Source organism: Chrysemys picta, chromosome 1 (assembly GCF_011386835.1).
Source record: "Chrysemys picta bellii isolate R12L10 chromosome 1, ASM1138683v2, whole genome shotgun sequence".
Taxonomy (NCBI): Eukaryota; Metazoa; Chordata; order Testudines; family Emydidae; genus Chrysemys; species Chrysemys picta.
This window is the reverse complement of record NC_088791.1, coordinates 277086788-277107002: the sequence shown is the minus strand read 5'-3', so window position 1 is coordinate 277107002 and position 20215 is coordinate 277086788. Positions and strand designations below refer to the sequence as shown.

General features: G+C 44.9%; 1 protein-coding gene across 8 annotated transcripts in view; it reads left to right on the top strand.

Annotated features, from left to right (window-relative positions):
- PIBF1 (progesterone immunomodulatory binding factor 1) overlaps positions 1-20215 on the top strand; it is a 202353-nt gene that overhangs the window by 146462 nt on the left and 35676 nt on the right. For 6 of the 8 annotated variants that reach the window (XR_010597743.1, XM_042861701.2, XM_042861700.2 and 3 more), the window contains exon 15: positions 9833-9963. The exons of the other annotated variants lie outside the window; for them this stretch is intronic. Coding sequence is in view for 5 of the 6 variants with exons in the window: in XM_042861701.2 (XP_042717635.2) it covers positions 9833-9963 (131 nt within the window). In the remaining variant the exon portion in view is untranslated. The remainder of the gene's footprint in view (positions 1-9832; positions 9964-20215) is intronic. 8 annotated transcript variants of the gene reach the window in all.

Here is a 20215-nt window from a genome sequence, read left to right as displayed (position 1 = left end):
CCAAGGACAAGGAGGAAAGGAGACTGGACACTTTTGGGAAAAAAAATTATTCCTCTGCCAATTTCCAGCTCAGGGTGGCAAACCATCAAGCCGGTACGACTTCAACTTGTGGGGATCCTTGCCAAAATTCGAACCCTCCCTCCAAGAGCAGTACAGGAAGGAGTTCAGGGCTCTAGTTGACGAGGGTGCGGCGGCAGCGAAAGCAGCTCTCCAGGCTGCCTCGGATGCAGCTGACACGGCATCTTGTTCAATAGCCACAGCTATCTCCATGCGACGGGCGTCATGGATTTCCCTGTCAGGGCTGTCAGTTGAATCCCAATCCTTAATGCAAGACCTGGCATTTGAAGGCAAGGCATTATTCGCAGACCAGACAGACACTCATCTGCACGGGATGAGGGACTCCCGCACCACCCTGCAGACACTCGGTCTGTATGTCCCGCCGGCCAAGGACAAGCCCAGACCGCAGCCCTTGGTTCCCCCTCCACGGGCCAGATGCGAGCCCCCGCCCAAGAGGCCTAGGGACCAGAGGCGCAGATCACAGCATCAATCCCGCTCGGCCCCATGCCCCGGACCCTCGAAGGGCAAGAGACAGGGTAAGAGATGTTTTTGACTGTTTGCGGGGGGCCACTCGGCCTGTTGCCAGGGAACCTCCCCCCCCCCCCCGTTAATAAAGTTGGTTTTTAGCAACCGTTTATATCTGCGTTCAGAGTACATTGGTCCTGTATAACATCGGACCGATGGGTCCTCAGTACCATCTCCAAGGGGTACAGGCTGCAGTTGGATTCAATCCCACCGCACCTCCCTCCGCCCCAGGGGGACCCAGAGCACGTTAAGTCAGGAGGTGACTCGCCTCCTCCCCCTAGGCGCGGGCAAGGGGTTTTATTCCCAGTATTTCCTGATCCCCAAGGCAAAAGGCGGGCTCAGACCCATCCTCGACCTGCAGAATCTCAACCAGTTCCTGGTTCGCTGCAAATTCCGCATGGTATCCCTGGCCTCTATTGTCCCGTCCCTGGACCCGGGAGACTGGTTCGCAGCCCTGGACCTCCAGGATGCGTACTTCCATATCCACATTTTCGAGGGCCACAGGCACTTCCTCCGCTTCTTCGTGGGGACAGACCACTACCAGTTTACGGTCCTCCCCTTTGGTCTTTCCACGGCCCCCAGGGTTTTCACCAAGTGCATGGCGGTAGTGGCAGCCCACCTAAGGAGGAACGGGCTGCAAAGCTTCCCCTACCTGGACGACTGGCTGCTCAAGGGCAAGTCTCGATCCCAGGTGCAGACGCAGATGGAATTCCTGCTAGATACATGCACGAGTCTAGGCCTACTGGTAAACGAGGAAAAGTCCACGTTAGTTCCGGTTCAGCGCATACACTTCATAGGGGCGCTGTTAGACTCGATGGTGGCCACGGCCTCCCTCTGCTCCAGAGCGGGAGAGGGCGAAGGGGCGATATCGGACGCGTTCCTAATCCCATGGTCGGGCCGCCTGTTCTACGCCTTCCCGCCATTTCCCCTGATAGGCAAAGTCCTACGGAAGGTGAAGGTGGACTGGGCGCGGATTATCCTCATAGCCCTGGATTGGGCCCATCAGCATTGGTATGGGACCCTCCTGCAGCTTTCAGTGGTCCCCCCCGCACAGGCTGCCACTTCGACCAGACCTCCTGTCCCAGGAGGGAGGACGTCTCCTCCATCCCAACCTGGCCGCGCTCCACTTGACAGCGTGCTGCTCCATGGTTGAATGAGGAGGAGGGCAGGTGTTCCAAGGATGTTAGACAGGTCCTGCTTGAGAGCAGGAAGCCGTCTACATGTCAAACCTACCTGGCCAAATGGTATCGGTTCTCCATGTGGGCGAGGGAGAGGGGCTCCTCCCCCTCCTCCACATCTCTCCAGCTCATCCTCGACTACCTCCTGTCCCTAAGGAGCTGGCGCCCTCCTTGGTCAGGGTGCACCTGGAGGCCATTTCGGCCTTCCACCCAGTGCAGGGCCACTCGGTGTTTTCACACCACATGACGTCCCGGTTCCTAAAAGGGCTGGATCGGGCTTTCCCTTATGCTAGACCCCCGGTCCTGCCCTGGCACCTGAACCTAGTGCTCTCCCGCCTCACAGGGCCCCCCTTCAAGCCCTTGGCCACATGTTCTTGGTCCCACTTGTTGTGGAAAGTGGCATTCCTAGCGGTTATCACCTCAGTCCGCCGGGTCTCGGAGCCCTGACCTCCGAGCCCCCGTATATGGTCTTCCATAGGGATAAGATCCAGCTCCGCCCGCACCCGGCCTTCCTGCCGAAGGTAGTCTCGGCTTTTCACATGGATCAAGACATTTTCCTCCCAGTCCTCTGTCCTAAGCCCCATTCCTCCAATGAGGAACGATGCCTGCACATGCTAGATGTGTGTAGAGCGCTGGCCTTTTACCTAGACAGAACTAGGCCATTCCGGACACCTCCTCAGCTATTCATTGCTTCGGCCGAGTGCATGAGGGGGCTACCGGTTTCCACCCAGTGGATCTCCCGCTGGATCACTTCATGCATTCGCATGTGTTACGACCTGGCAGGGGTTCCCCCGCCTAATATAGTGAAGGCTCATTCGACGAGAGCTCAGGCCTTGTCAGCGGCCTACGTGGCTCATGTCCCCATTCAGGACATCTGCAGAGCTGCTACATGGTCCTCTGTCCACACCTTTTCATCGCACTATGCGATTGTCTCCCAAATGAGGAATGACGCTGGGTTTGGTAGGGCGGTACTCCACCCGGGTAACCCTTAAACTCCTACCCGTCTCCATCAGGTATAGCTTGGAGTCACCTACTGTGGAATACACATGAGCAATCACTCAAAGAAGAAAGGACAGTTACGTGTTCCGTAACTGGCGTTCTTCAAGATGTGTTGCTCAGGTGTATTCCACATCCTGCCCTCCTTCCCCTCTGTCGGAGTTGTCTGGCAAGAAGGAACTGAGGGTGGGGGGAGTGTGCAGCTCCCTTTATGGCGCGATATAGAGGCACCACTCCTGGGGTCGCAGCAGTGCTCCCCACTACGGGTACTGCTAAGGGAAAAACTTCCGGCACCGGTGCACGTGACGAGCATGCACACCTACTGTGGAATACACATGAGCAACACATCTCGAAGAACTCCAGTTACGGAACAGGTAACTGTCCTTTACTATACAATGAGAAATTGTTTTCTTACATTAGAAATTTATTGAAGGCTACAAAGAGGCAGGCAGGGGTTGGAGATTCTAAAAAATCAAATAGAGCAGTGGAAACCATTGAAAAAAGATTATTAGTAGTCTTTTTTTTTTTACAAGGACTAGTACTGAGAAATTATTGACAGAATGTATGTTTTTCATAATACTTTGTAACCTGATACATTCATATTTTACCTCTGTAATATTTGTTTCCAAGAAACCAGTGGTAAATGAGTGGTAGCATCATAAAGAAATGAGAAATTAGTTAAGCCCTCTATGTCTTAATCTGTAACCAGAAAAAATATTTTGAATTTTTTTTATTGTTAATCTATTTTTTCTGCTTCTCATTCACCTTTTCATATGCTAAAAAGAACACTTAAAATTCACAGTTTTCCATTTAACGAAACTTGCAAAGACTAGTTAACTTTAAGCATATTGGTAGTACTGTTGAACTCATTGAGACTACTCACCTGTTTAAAGTTAAACGTGTGTAAGATTTTTCTAGATCAGGGCCTGTGTGCAGTAATTAAAACATATGGGTTGCCATTCTTGCTCAAGTCAAATGAAACCAGTATTGGAGCTCTCAGTCTGGAGTTGAGGACTGTTGTACACACCTGAGCCTACAAGTCCCCATGGTTTTTCTTCCAACATGTAGGCAAAAGCAGAGCTCCTACATGAAAAGTTTACTTCTCAACCTTCCTTAGGATCTCCAGTATTCTTTACTTTGACCACATTTAAATTTAATATTTCTGGTTCTTCCTTTTTTTGGTAGTTTATTTTCTGGTCTTCCTCACTGTATGTTCCCTTGCAGGTAAGTCTTCTGCTTCCACTTCTACCACTCATCAAAATACAGTTCTCACACATCCCTGTGTTCTAGTGGACAAACCTCAGTGATAGTTCCTCAGTTGTTGATAATGGTCAGGTCTAGAGATGATTCTAACAAATGTAGCAAAAATAAGCAACTCGGCAACATGAAGGCAGATGAAATTAAATGTTGACAAGGGCAAGGTAATGCATATTGAAAGAAACAATCTGAACTACAATTATAGTATATAATTAAACTTTAGAAGTCTTTATTTAAGGCAGGAGTGTAGCTGAATTCAAAGAAGGATTAGACAATTTCATGATCGCTAAAATCATCATCTGCAACGTGAAAATGTGAGGAATATCAACCTTTATTCTTTGGGGCAAAAACTACTGATTGTGTGGAGTTAGAGAGAAACTACCCTATACGTATATTAATGAATAATTCTTCATTATGTTGTTTTACACCTTCTGAAACTTCCTGTGCTGGACTCTGTCAGGGACTGAATACTGAACAAAATGGGGCTGGATTAGATTGGTTTAATTTGATATGGCAGTTCCTGTGTTCTGTATTCCATTTGACAGGCCACCCTGCAAGTTAAGATTAATATTCCAAGCTTTAAATGGATCTCTATTGCAGCTGTTATATGAAGACTCATTTTGTCATCTTAATAAAAAGACTGTTTGACAGTTCTTAGGCTTCAAAAGAGGCTAGTGGATATCAAGCTTTATTTCTGATTCCTCATCAATTGATTAAAGGTATTCGATCTCTCTCTTTTTTTCCCTCTAAAATGAACTTGGAATTTCTCTACAGAGCGGAGCGGAAATAACTATTCCCCCTCCTCGGTTTTTATTGTTGTTTTTTCAAATGGGAATGAGAGAAGATTACTGTGCATTCCCTGGATCTTAGGAAAGTCGTAAAATATTATTTAAGTAGGACTAGTTTCTTAAAGAAATAAGGTTTTTTGTTTTTGTTTTTTTTTTAAGCAGAAAAAAAATCAGACAGCTGGCCTCTGTCATCTTTGGCAAATGTGGATTGTTTCATCTATCCAAGAATTTTATAAACTAACTAGAAAAACTTCTCCCTTTTCAGTTAAAGTTCATTCTGTTAGAAATGTCTGTATCTGGGCATTAAAAGGTATTCCTTGGCACACAAAAAATGGTCAGGCGGTAGCCTATATGTCTACACACACCAAGATTTGACAGTAGAGATAGCTGATGTTTGGTCTTCAGTCCACACTTCTTCTGGAGAATGATTTTGTAATCACTTGTGATGCAAGTCCTGCCATGTAACATTTAGCACTGTCTTTAGTTCCAATAATCCTTTTTTTTTTTTCAGGGACTAAAACAGGCATGGTTTGTTTCCTACCTGGTAAAAGGTTCTGAGAGTTCCTTTATACTATTCTGGGAACCATGCTATTGCATTTTTTAGTTTAGTTCATGTACATTAATTTTTTTTTCTCATTAGTTCTTCCAGAGATTTTCAGAGTTTCAAGTTCCACTAGATAGTTTTAGTATTATACTGGTTAAAAATAAATATATTAAGTCAGTGGCTTTCAATAAGATGAACAAACTGAGGTGCCTACACTAGTCTTTTTGCACACTCTAGCTACACCAGTGCAGATGGATGGGTGCCAATTGTTCCTGTTGATGTGCTGCACCAATGTAAAAAGTAACTTGCACTGGAGTGTTGCCAACTATTGCAACTTTATCATGAGTCTTGCGATAAATAGTGTTTTTCTTAAAGCCACAGGTGCAGGAATCTGGTTATTTCTTGTGAAACTCAGCCTTCATATTTTTTTAAAAAGTAAAGTTTTAGCCCTCAAGGTTGTTGAGGAAAGCTTGATAATATGAACCCATGCTTCAATGCCAGAAGGCAAATAAAAACTCAGTGTGTTAATTTTCAGATCTCATTAATTTTCAGCCATTCAAGATTTTTGGGAGCATGACCCATGATTTGTGAATGCTTAGGTTGTTATTACTGTGTGCTGTTTACCTATGTTTCTTTCCAAAGGTCTGGCTTATTCTGCGTGTGTGTGTGTGTGTGTGTTGCACTAGTAGAACAACACTGATACAAACACACCAGTGAAAATAAAAAAGGTAGCATTTTCCCTGTGTTCTGACCCTTGCCTGTATGTGAGGTAAAGGGGCTGGCATGGTGTAAAGGGGTTCTAAAAGCCCCTGAGCTAGCCATTATTAAAGTAGGTGCTCTTTTTTAGTATATGGATAAGTCTAAAAATAAAACCATAACAGTGCTGTTTGCCTTTCAAAGGTAAAGAATGGCAGGCTAAAGTAAATGGGATCATTTTTTTCTTAGCATTGTTACAATATATATTTTATCATAATGTCATATTTATGAAATAACTTTTATTGCTGACTGACATTTTCACATATATTAGGAAGCACAGCTACAGCATTTAAAGATAACTGAAGGGAAAAGCAATTGGAAACTTGTTTGACTTTGTGGGAGATAAAATGGAAATGTTTATAGCAATAAATGATAACTTTTAACAGATTTGAGGTTTAACAATAGTAGGTTTAAAATATGCAGCAATTACCTGAAACATTGGTTAAATTAATAAATAACATAAATATCTAAAATACCATCTGGAGTACATAAAAGCTGTTGCGCAATCAAACAAAATCAGATGATATTTTGAATGTGTGCTAATTTTAGTAAACGTGAGAAGAGAGTAGTATGTTATTACAACTTGATTTTAATATTGGGAATTTGATTTAACATTCAGAAACTATGGAGGAATTTAAAAAAAGTTTGAGGGATAATTTGTTTATTACACTTCTGTCAAAAACTATAAAAGTTAATACAGTAAACCAAAGAATAGAAGCAAGGATAAACAGTAAACAGGGAAACCACAGAGGATCTGAAAAGGGAAGGACTAATAGGAATACAACCGAAAGATAAAACCATAGATTAGGGGCCAAAAATGAGTTTAGATCAAATAATGTAGTCTATATCTCAGAAATGGAATACTTTTCACTTGTGTCTGTGGCAGTAAATTAAAACAATTCCCTTAAAATTAATGAGCCAGATCTTGACCCATGATATGGTCCCTTTGTGTTGCTCCTGCAGCATACAGGGGCTACACAGGTGTGTTAAATGAGCATTCCCTCTGTGTGTGAGACTCTGTCTTCCATAGAGTCAACTGTGTGGGCTAGGGGATGTGGCAGAAGTTAGAAGGGGCAATGGCCAGTAAATACTCTGCTCTAACAATCTCCACTTGACATAATGCTTCCTACACCAGGCGGGGACTAGAAGGAGTCGGGTAGTGGATTAACTTTAATGGGAGTGGTGGGTACTTATGACCGCTGACAATCAGACTTCTAATTTAGCTGACTAGATATGGATTTAGGTTTCTACCTTTAGACTTAAAAATTTAGGCCTTTCATCTTTCTAACAATATCTTATCATGGGGAATTTGAAGGCTGTACTTGACATCGTACATGTGAAAAAAATGAAATTAATTTTTTGCATTGGAAGCTGATACATAGAAGTTGAAAGAAAGACTAGTTAAACAGAAAAAAGTTGGTAAATGCAGTATTTTTACACTTGAAAGAAGTGTGGGAATGCACTTCAGTTAATGTTTGAATACCACTTTGAATATGTAAAACACTGTATAAATAGCTACGTGTTATTTTAGCAAATCAATTTCATAAGATGGCAAAAGGAAAACATACTTGTAAGTTATCACCCTGTAATAAATGCATACTTATTATCTCTTGTTCCAAGTTACATCTTTAGAAATTAATTTAAAATTTACAACCATTTTAAATTAACCTACAAAGGATTTACTTTTTGTGTTTATTCACAGAAGTGTAATCAGAAATGAAAAGCCACTTAAAGGATTCTTTGCACATTTAAGAGATGTTAAGACTTATAGGCCTCTCTGCTCTGGCAAATTTAGGACCTGCAATTTACCACCAGTACAGCTCAAAACCATTGCCACCTCCTGTCATCTGCTCCATTGGTGAATTATGGGTCCCTCGTTTGCCAAAGCAAATTGAGACACAAGGGACTTGTCTTAATTAAAATATGTATCATGTCTAAACATGATAGTGGAGAGTTATCTGAAGTACTGGCTATGAATGGCCGGTCAGAGTAAACCAGGACATGATATGTCCTGTATCATATTAATGTTCAAACATGATTCAATTGTCTAGTGAAGGCAAGGTGGTATTATGGAGTAGGAAACCCTGATAACTACAGTATTATTGGAAACTTTTCTAGTACTGAACTATGAATTATCATGATTCATCATTAAAATGTAAAGTGGGTCTGATTGTCAATTGCCTTGCACTTTGTGCAGTTATTTGCGCTCATGCAAAGTTGGTGTTAAATGCTACCAAATCAGAATAGTAATGTTTTGTACTTTGTTTGCATGTCGAATGACTATCCGAGGTGCAAAGGCAATATAGAGTCATGCCCAGTATCGCTAGTAGATGCTACCAAGGACTAGCGAAATATTCTAGTATCACTTTTATAAAGGTATCTCACATGATTTTTCCTATATTATTTATTGTAGTGCTTTTCCAAATAGACTATATTAATTAACTTACATTTTACTACTATATTGTGATTATAAATCATGACTATAGGTGAATTATTGCAGTATAATAATGATCCAGTCATATAACCAGCTATTAGACCAGATTAATAAAAAAAGACAATTCATGCAGGTATATGGTACAAAAGCTTTATTGTAATGATATACCTTTAATAAATGATATTGAAAGCCTGCAGATGGGCTTTTCTCCCATCATCTTCTGCTTCAAAAGTCTTAAAATATTTGAATATTGTGGGATTCAGAAATTTAGTGAGTAAATATTTAGAATGAAAGACTGTTAATCAATTATACTTTCTAATTTAGCATGTTAGATACAAACAGAAAATCTGTTTGCTGTAATATACACTACAATTTATTAAACTAAACTAGAAAAATTAACTTTGTGAAACAGGGATTTTGTTTTATAAAATGTATTAACTATAAAGAAGAAAACCACAAGTTGTAGGTGTTAGCATTTTGTGGACTAACCTGAAATGCAACCATTGGAAAAATATAGATGGACTGATGTGTGATTCTTGAATATTTTCCTATGCTAATTTTCCACTTGAGGCACACCTATCACCAACAACTTGCTTGAAATTTTTGACTAATTGTGTGTGACATGATTTATTATATTATTTATTTGTATTGAGGTAGCATCTTGAAGCCCTAATCAAGAATTATGTCCTTGTGCTAGGTGCTGTACACATGCATTTAATAAAAAGCATTACCCATCCCAAAAAGTTTTGCAATCTTAGAAGAAAAGAACAACAGATGGATAAAACAAATGGGTAGGGAAGAGAGTCATCATCACTATAAATATGCTAGTTGAAGTCATGTTTGCAGATAAGATCACCCAAAAATAGGGCTTAGAGAGAGAAAAGGAAAGGAAAAAAGATAGAGCCCTTGAGGACCCCACCAAATAAGACTGAATACAGACAATGGAGTCATGAAAGCCGGGGCAGACAAGTGCTCAAGAAGAGGAGTGTGTCAGTGGTGTCGAAGACAGCCAAGATATTGAGGAAGATTAAGTAGAGAAAAGACCCTGAGACTTGAACAGTAGGAGGCCATTAAAAATTCTGGTGACAACAGTTTCAGTGGAGTATAGAGTTCAGAAGCCAGATTCAAATGGATCTAGAATCGAATTAGAGGAGAGGAGCAGTTGTAGATTAAAGAGAATTGGCACCATGGTTTGAGGGGTTGCATGTTTTTATTGTCAGATTATCCCTTTTATATGATCATAGTGTGTTGTACTACTTTATAATTTTTAAATAAATACATTTTTTTCTTTTGTCAGCTTCACAGAGCCAATTCTTTGTTGAGTCAAGTACAACAGCCATACAAGTACCTCATTGAGTCTGTACAACAGAGAGATTCTCAGATACATTTACAGAAAGAACATATTACACAACTTGAGAAAGATCTCAGGTAAATACCACAAAATTTTGTGTATGTCATTTTTATATTTATCTGCATCCCAACTTAGAAAATAGTATTAGTGTCATAACATTTGAGACTTTGCTACTGCATCGTTTTCTAAACCAGTTTTATATGCTGCAGTTCTCACATCCAGGTTTTCCCTCCGTCTCATAGAACTGGAGAGAGGCAGTAGGGAAAGAGTTGGATTTAAAGAAGAGTTTGGAGTTGGGGAGAGATGGTGGGAGGAAGAGGAAGGTCATGGAAGCAGAGAGGAACAAACCAGACTTCATATGGAATCAGGGAAATAGTTTGTAGACAGAAAGAGATTATGTGATGGAGCTGTCCTTTGGGCTGGGAGAGGTACAATCTGAGGCATAAATAAAAGACAAGTCCCAGAATTCATTTCTGAAGCAAAGTTAAAATTTTAACTATTCAGTAGTTATATAGTAACTACTTAAGAGATGCATACATTCACACCACTGTGAAACAACCACTGTCAATAAAAGTCTTCCCCTTCAGACTATACAGCACTGGGAGTGCAGAACTGGTACTTGGCTATAGTGGCAGCATACTACTTTAGATGACAGGGAATGAATATGTATCCACACATGGATAGTTGTTTGATTTGGAGGAATGTCTGGAAAGAAAGTACAGTTGAGTGGAATGCATGTCTATAACAACTTGAAGAAGAACCATCTGTTTCAAACTCTAGATGTGCAGATAAACTGGAGAGAAAACCTTCCCAGATATCCCCAATGAAAGGTGATATCTCACATCTTTCATTGGGGATATCTTTGACTCAATAGAAGTCAATATTTTCCTTCCAGAGGAAAGTTTTTTTTGACGTTTTCCCAAGCCCCTCATGAAACAGAAACCTCAAAAATTAATGCGCTTTTTTCTCATACTGATGGTCTCTTTCACGTATGTGACATTTTATGCACAAATGTGGATGAAACCATTAAATTTGCCCTGTTTGTGAGTTCAACTCTGAGAAGTGAGTGAATGTATATGAAATGTCACAATAACCTATAATAACAAAAAAGAGATAAAAAGACCTACTAATATAAATCAAGGACTGTATTAGCATCATGCCTAGTAAACAAGAACAGTGTGAGAACAGAAATCAGTTAACCAAAATTGATATGTCAGAAATGGTGGACAAAATAATAATATTATGGACTATACTGTATTCCATTTTGAGAAAAATCAGCAAAAGAAGCAGCTATTTGACAACTACTGCCATATCCACTGTTTCCTGGGACCCCCAGATCTTCTTTGTTCCACTCTTGAGAGATGTTTTGACCAGACCAGGCCAGAGAGGGGGACTCAGATGATACTTCCACTGGCCTTGGCTAAATCCCAGTCACCACTTGGGATGTGAAACTTCCACTCTCACCCACTCCCTATGTGTCCTTTTTCCTTACCCACCTTATTTATTTTCTTTCCTGTCTCTCTACTTTTGCCTTTTGTCTAATAAGAGTCTTGTGTAGCCAGCTAAGATTGTATATTTTGCAACACTTCAGTGAGCCTGTGACCAGACAGGCAACTAAAGGCAATGTCCTAAACAGCCTAATGCTGGTACAAGTTTGCCAGGTCTCAGAGTGGCTGGGCCTGTGTTTTTCCAACAGTGAGGTTGCAAGTGAAAGTCAACACCAGAGACAGGAGCTGCAATTTCTATCTTTACTGTCCTTTTCTCTCTCCTTTTGTGTGTGTGTTTCTCGGTTTCTCCTCCTCCCCCCCTTAGCAAATGGGATTGGATTTAACAACAGCAATAACAACAGCTCCAGCCCATCTCAGCTAACTTCTTTTGTTTTCCCCCAAAAGGAGAGTTATTACCGTCCTTAATACCATCTAAGTGACTGTCAAACAAAGGTTCTTCTTTGAGTGCTTGTTCATGTCCATTCCAATCAGGTGTGTGTGCATCACGTGCACTCCAGCCGGAAGATTTTTCCCTTAGCAGCATCCATAGGGTCAACCTGGACACCTCCTGGAGTAGCGCCTTCATGGCGCCCAATATAGGGCCCTGCCCCCCCTCACTCCCTCAGTTCCTTCTTACCGCCAGTGATGGCTAGCTGGAACAACTGTCGCTGTTGCATTGCAAGTGCTTTTGGCAATGTCCACTTCAGTCTTCATTGTTAAATAGCTGTAAATAGTTTCTTAGTTATTAGTCATGGTCAGTTGTTGTACTTGTTGTGATTCTTGGGGGTTCCCCCCCTTAACAACGTTTTCCTCGGTTCTTGCATTTGGCCCGATTCCCAGGCTTCAAACTCTGCGAGGACTGTGGCAAGTTTATGCCAAAGAGTGACCCGCACTCTTCTTGTCTATGGTGCCTTGGGGAGAGCCACCGAAAGGACAAGTGCAGGATCTGCAAGGGATTTTGCCCTAGGACCCTTAAAGATTGGGATCAAAGGCTCAAGATCCTGCTAATGGAAGCGGCACTCTGATCACAATCCGACCTGGGGTCCGCAGAACCCACGCCGAGCACTTGTCAGTCTGCAGTGCTCCGGCACCAAGGAAGGACCCTAAGGACACACGGCACTGCCACGACTCCGCCCATAAGAAACCCTCTTCTGTCTGGCACCGTTCTCAGTCCCTGGTGCCACAGAAGAAGAAAAGGCCGCATAGGGGTCGCTCTGCCCCTCTAAAGACCAGGGGACCTGCGGCATCGAAGCACATCTCGAGCCAGGCCACCTCGTCTCTCCAGCCTTCCAGGGTCTTGTTCACTCCTGCCCTGTCTGGGGCTCAGTTGGCTCCAAGCCCTCAACGGTCCCCAGACCTCCAAGGTGATCATCTCCCGCTCCCCTCGACACCAGAGGCATTCGAGGCAGCCAAGGACCTTATACGCCTCATGGCGCCGTCCTCCCCGCAGAGGAGAGACAAGTCGCCAGTGACTGCGTGGCCCCAGTTTCAATCAAGGGGCAAACCAGCGATGGTGGCGCGCCGATCCCCATCTCCGGCGCACCTCTCCCCAGCATGGCCCACCCACGCAGGGGAGCCACACCAGTCCCCAACCTCTCGGCACTGCTCTTCGGCAGCCCAGAGTACCACTCCTCCGTGGTCCTCCTACTCAGAGACCTCAGAGGCAGAATCCTATGGCTCCAATAGGATCAGGAGGTCCAGATCCTGCCACAACCACCAACCCTACCCGGCACCATGGCCTTCGCAGTGGTAGCCTTCGATGCAGTGGCCCTTTTGGACACCCTGGGTGTATCACCAGAGCCAGGGACAGATCCAGGGCCTAAGGCCCAGGTCACCTTCGGTGTCCTTGGCATCCTTCGTCCCCCCACAGGCACCACCGACAGATGTGCCGCCGACACCACCGTTGTTCCCTACAGCTCCATGGCACCGACCCTGCCATCAACGCCACCTCTGGTGACTGCAGCATCGGTACCGCCAGCATCGACGATATCGGCAGCGCCAGAACCAACAACTTCGGCACTGCCTGCCTCAGCACCGATATTTCCGCCCCCAGCAGCCCCAGCATCGCACACTTCGGACTTAGGGGCTCAGCAGTACTGCATGCTGTGTGACCAACAGGGCGCTGAAGGGATTGAGCAGGGCCCGCTGCCAGGCCTCTCCTCCTTATCCTCCCCAGATGAAGCTGTGGCAGGGACGTCAACGGGCCCAGCTCAGGAGGATAACAGGGTCTGTCAGCAGCTGTTACGTCATGTTGCCCAGGACCTGGGCATACAGGCGGAGAAGGTCGTGGAGGAATCCGACCCTGTTGTCCACATCCTCGCACCCTCTCGTATCGCCTTGCCCTTAATAAGGATGATTACAGAGACAACAAAAACCCTATGGCAGACCCCTGTATCTCTGTCCCCTACAGCCAAGAGAAATGAGAGGCGGTACTTTGTCCCTTCTAAGGGATATGAACATTTATACACCCACCCACCCAACTCCCTGGTGGTTGATGCAGCTCAGAGAGAGCGCCAGGGCTACCAGGGACCCTCCCCTAAGAACAGGGAGACAAAAAGACTTGACCTTTTCAGTAGGAAGGTCTATTCCAATGGGGGACTACAGCTCCGCATTGCAAATCAACAGGCCATCGTGAGCAGATACGCACACAACCACCTGCGCTGCGATGGCCAGGTTTGCAGAGCTACTGCAGCAGGGCTCTCATGCAGAGTTCTTGGCATTGTTGGAGGAGGGAAAGCTGGTCTCCTGAGCTTCCCTACAAGCGGCATTGGCCACAGCAGATGCAGCCTCACGTACTATGGCCATGTGGGTTGTAATGAGGAGGGGTTCCTGGCTGCAGGTCTCTGGTCTGCCCCATGAGGTCCAGCAAACGATCCAGGACCTCCCCTTTGAGGGTTCGGCCCTCTTTTCCGATAAGACGGATAAAAGACTCCATAGTCTGAAAGTCTCAAGGGCCACCCTGGACCTGCACGGACTCAACAAGTTTGTCAAGAAACTCAGGTTCCGCATGGTCTCTTTGGCCTCCATTATCCCCTCATTGGATCCAGGAGACTGGTATGCCGCCCTTGACTTGAATGATACATACTTTCACATAGTGTTAATTCCACCTCACAGAAGATACCTCGGGTTTGTTGTAACAGCCACTGTCAGTTTACTGTTCTCCCATTTGGCCTGTCAGCAGCACTTCAGTGTTCACCAAGTGCATGGCAGTCGTGGTGGCGTTCCTGCACACGCAGCAGGTACAGGTGTTCCCGTATCTCGACGACTGGCTGATCAAAGGCCACTCCAGATCTCAAGTGAAAACTCAGGTTGGCTTCATAAGAAGGACATTCGATGAACCGGGTCTCCTTCTAAACGAGGCCAAATCAACACTGTCCCCGGTGCAGAGGATAGAGTTTATAGGGGCAGTGCTAGACTCAACTCAAGCCAGGGCATACCTCCCAGAAGCCAGATTTCAGTCACTGGGCGACATCATATGGGGCCTCAGGCAGTTCCACACCACTACAGCAAGGAATTGCCTGAAGCTTCTGGGGCACATGGCCACTTTTACCTACATAGTACAGCATGCCAGACTCAGGCTTCGCCCACTCCAGTCATGGCTAGCGTCAGTATATCGACCAGCTCGGGACGCTTTGGACAGCATCGTAACCCTGCCTCGCTCGATACTAGACTCCCTCCTGTGGTCGCTCGACTCACAGGTAGTTTATGCAAGGGTACCCTTCACCAGCCCCCAGCCATCCCTCTCATTAGTGACAGATGCATCAGATCTGGGATGGGGGGCACATTTTGGAGACCTCAGGACACAAGGCCTCTTGTCTCAGGAAGAGCTCGCTCTGCATATCAGTGTCAGAGAACTGAGAGCAGTGCTCCTGGCGTGCCAGGCTTTCGGAGTCCATATATCAGGGAGAAGTGTATCAGTCTTCACAGACAACACCTCGGCAATGTTTTATATCAACAAACAGGGGGATACATGCGCCTCTCCCCTGTGCCAGGAAGCCCTCATGCCATGGGACTTGTGTAGAGCACTCCATACACCAGCAGGCATCATACCTTCCTGGGATACAGAACGAACTGGCGGACAGTCTCAGCAGGTCTTTTCATGACCACGAGTGCTCCCTCCGGCCAGACATAGTGAGCTCAATCTTCCAACACTACTGGAGCTTTCCCCAAATAGACCTGTTCGCCACACGCCACAACAGGAAGTGTCACCTATTCTGTTCCTTCATGAGTCACAGCCCAGGATCCATAGCGGATGCGTTCCTACTTCCGTGGGGAGGCCACCTCCTATACAGGTTCCCGCTGGTTCCTCTCATTCACAAGGTGCTCCTCAAGATCCGCAGGGACCTAGTGTAACAATGCGACCTTTGGAGGGACACTACTGAGAGTATCAATTCAGGACAAATTGCTTAGAGCAGGGCAGAAACAGCCCAAGACTGGGGGTCCTTCACTACTAAGGAACACCAAACCAGCCAAACAGAGAGGACTTCGGTTTTACCCCACTGGCTAACCAGACATCATACGAGCAATTCCGTCAGACAACTCCAGTTTCCCAGTATCACCACCAGCACTACTCCTTATGGGGATGAATGGTTATTAAAACCAATACCCCAGTAAAAGAAAAAAAACGGTTCTCCCAATCCCAAAGGACCAACCCCAGACCCAGGTCAATATGCAAGTCAGATCTTACCCACAAATCACTCTGTTGCCAATCCTTTAGAACCTGAAATCTAAAGGTTTATTAATAAAGAGAAAGAAATATAAATGAGAGTTAAAATTGGTTAAATGGAATCAAATGTATACAACCATTGCAAAGTTCTTAGTTCAGGCTTATTTAAGGCTTGATGGGATTACTGCTGATTTGAACCAATCAGGTCTCTGGAGTACAAACATCCCAGCTCGGATGGGTCGTTCAATCCTTTGTGCAGAGCTTTGTCCACACCGAGCACTAGTGATATTGATAGCTCCAGCCTGGCCACACCAGCACTGGTACACATCGCTTCTAGAAATGTCCATGGCAACTCCGGTCACCTGACCACTTGTCCTGGACCTAATCACACAGGATCACAGCCACCTCCAACATCCGAATCTCGAGTCACTCCATCTCATGGCGTGGAATCTCTATGGCTGAATGCTGTGAAGCTGTCCTGCTGTGATCAGGTCAGACAAGTTCTCCTTGGCAGTAGAAAGCCCTCCACAAGGGCGACATACCTGGCCAAGTGGAAGAGGTTCTCCATCTGGTCGGGGAACTGTCAGTCTCCAATGCTTGCCTCGGTACAATTTATACTGGACTATCTCCTCCATCTTAAGCAACAGGCACTGTCCATGTCGTCAATAAAAGTTCACTTGGCAGCCATCTCTGCCTTCCATCCGGGTGCAGAGGGCTACTCAGTCTTCGCGAATTCAATGGTCAGCCGTTTCCTTAAAGGTCTCGACAGACTATACCCACAAGTATGACAGCCTATCACAGCTTGGGACCTCAATCTAGTCCTTTCCAGACTTATGGGACCACCATTTGAACCACTGGCGGCGTGCTCCCTGCTTTCTCTCTCTTACATAGTGGTGTTTCTAGTGTCAATAACCTCAGCTAGGAGAGTGTCAGAGCTCAGGACCCTTACAGGAGAGCCTCCTTACACTGTATTCCATAAGGACAAGGTTCAACTCAGACCTCACCGGGCCTTTCTCCCAAAGGTCGTCTCCCAGTTTCACGTCAACCAGGACATCTTCCTCCCAGTGTTCTATCCTAAGCCGCATTCCAGTGGAAGGGAGCAAAGGCTTCTCTCATTGGACGTCCACTAGGCGCTAGCCTTCTACATCAAGAGGTCGAAGCTGTTCTGAAAGTCCGTCCAGTTATTCGTGATGGTGGCCAATAGAATGAAAGGCCTCCCTATCTCATCGCAGCATATCTTGTCCTGGATCACGTCATGCATTCAGGAGTGCTACCACTTGGCGAAGGTGCCCGCTCCACCGATTACCGCGCACTCCACCAGGGCTCAGGCCTCCTCAGCAGCACAGGTCTCCACACAGGAAATCTGCAGGACAGCAATGTGGTCCTCTATACACACTTTCACCACGCACTGTGCGATCACTCAGCAGGCCAGAGACAATGTGGCCTTCAGACAAGCTGTGCTCCAATCAGTGGATGACTCCGACCCCACCTCCTGAACTTTGGGTTGTGAGTCACCTGATTGGAATGAACAAGCACTCGAAGAAGAAAAAACGATTACTCACCTTCTTGTAATTGCTGTTCTTCGAGATGTGTTGTTCGTGTCCATTCCAATACTCACCCTCCTACCCCTCTGTCGGAGCAGCTGGCAAGAAGAAACTGGGGGTGTGGGGGGTTGACAGGGCTATATATTGGGTGCCATGAAAGCGCAACTACAGGGGGCGCCCAGGCCGACCCTACGGACGTTGCTAGGGGAAAATCTTCCGGCTGGCGTGCATGCGGCACGCACACCTGATTGGAATGGACATGAACAACATATCTCAAAGAACAACAGTTACGAGAAGGTGAGTAACCGTTTTTTATTTTCCTTCTGAGGACTCTCTCCAGTTAAAGGCAGAGGGAACAAAGGATATTATTAAAATGAAAGCCTGATTTAATACTTTACATTCCAAATGCTTTCATTGTTTTTCCTTTTTGTTTTCTGTATTTCTAGTAAGAGGTTAGAAGACTTTTTAACAGTGGGTTTGCCATGATGCTAAATAGACAGACATTTCTGTACACCAAACTCCAAATATTGTTTAAAACTGTTTAATGTTGGACAGTTTCAGGGTTATGTTAACACCTTTGACTCTTTCGCCTATTTATTCCATCTAATACAACAGTGTCACCCAGGGATTCATGGTGATAACCATCAAATAAATGGTTGGTTGTTGAGACTGCTAAGGGTTAGTGTGCTCCTTTCTGACATCAGAGTTGATGTCTTTCTCATGGAGATGCATTCTTATCTCAGGTTGGGATTTTTGGTGTTTACAGCGGGGATGAATTGAAACCTTTTTCTAGTGTCTATTAGTGGCAGATATTCCTTGACAGAAGACTAAATAAATATGTTAAAACTTAATTCATTGGCTGATGGGGGTTTGTGGCCTCCCAATTCTAGGGGATTTGGGAGCTAAGGTAATTGTCCTCAAGCAGATTAGAAAGAAACCACTAGCAGTGATGAAAGTTTGGTCATGTGAGATCTTGATCTCTGAGCCCAAGATTTAGAGCCTTTTCCTACTGGGATGCAGAAATTATTGGCATGTTGGATGCTGTAATTTGGAATGCCAAGTCAGGACTTTTGTTAATGGTAATGAAGAAAGATAAGCTCCTTCCCAAAATTGACTTTGGAAGGACTTCCTGCTCTCTGATATTATTTGGTAGTTACTAGTATGCATGTTAGTAAAGTTGTCTCTGATAACTCCACTTTTCCACTAATTTTTGTGTATCCTATCCGCTATATTTGCAGTAGTGTACACATTTTTTTCCCTTTACTCCAACAATGGATGAACACAAGAACAAAGCTTTTCTAAATCTGGAAACTGGCACTTTCTGATAATTCTGTATTCACAGTAATGACTGAAGACTGAGGCCAGGTCTACACTAGAGTTAGGTCAACGTAACCATAAAGCAGTTTATGTCAACGTAACTATGTAAGTGTCTACACTAGAATGGTGCTCCCAGCGATGGAAGTCATAGAATTGTAGAAGGTTAGGATTGGAAGAAACTTCAGCAGGTCATCTAGTCCAGCCCCCTGCGCAAAGCAGGACCAACCCCAACTAAATCATCTCAGCCAGGGCGTTGTCAAACCGGGCCTTAAAAACCTCCAAGGATGGAGATTCCATCATCTCCCTGGGTAACCCATTTCAGTGCTTCTAGGAAACTAGGAAATAGTTTTTCCTAATATCCAACCTAGACCTCCCACACAGCAACTTGAAACCATTGCTCCTTGTTTTGTCATCTGCCACCACTGAGAACAGCCTAGCTCCATAACAGCTAGTTATCTCATCATAGAAGGCAATCAGTTTGGTCAGGCATGACTTGCCCTTTGTGAATCCATATTGACTGTTCCTGATCACCTCTCTCTCCTCCAAGTGCTTCAAAACAGATTCCTTGAGGACCTGCTCCATGATTTTTCCAGGGACTGAGGTTAGGCTGACTGGTCTGTAGTTCCCCGGATTCTCCTTCTTCCCTTTTTTAAAGATAGGCACTATACCTACCTTTATCCAGTCGTCCGGGACGACACAAGTCGCCCACTACATTAACCTAATAACTCCATCTCTTCAAAAGGCGTAACGCTTAGGTCGATGTAGTTAGGGAAATGCATTACTTACATCACCTGTTGGCTGTCAGCCTTGCACAGGGCTCACAACCCAGAGCCCCACCACCGGGACTGACAACCTGGATCCCCCCTGCCACCTTCCAGTTAGGCATTGGGCAGGGGTGGAAAGACAGCCTGAGCCTGGCTGCCTCCCGGTGAGGGATTTGAGGAGCGGGATAAGAGGAGCCCGAGCCCAGCCACCTCCTGGTGGCTGTAGGTTGACCTAACTTATGTCAACTTAATTTTGTAGTGTAGACAAGCCTTGAGTTGACAAAACTAAATGAAACAGCACAGTTTCATCCTTAAATTTGCTCATAAGCAAAAATTAGAACAATGTTATAGCTTCACTTTATGGAGCAATCATGGTGTGTTGATTCAAAAGGGAAAGAAGCAGTATAACTGGAATATATTTAATTCAGCAGATGAAACTGAACTTCAGACATGAGCTTCTGACTAATAATTAACAGTGAAGTATACTCTTGTGCAATATAAGGTATACAAGGAACCTTATGTTGTGGTTTCTTTAAGTTTGTGAGTCATGC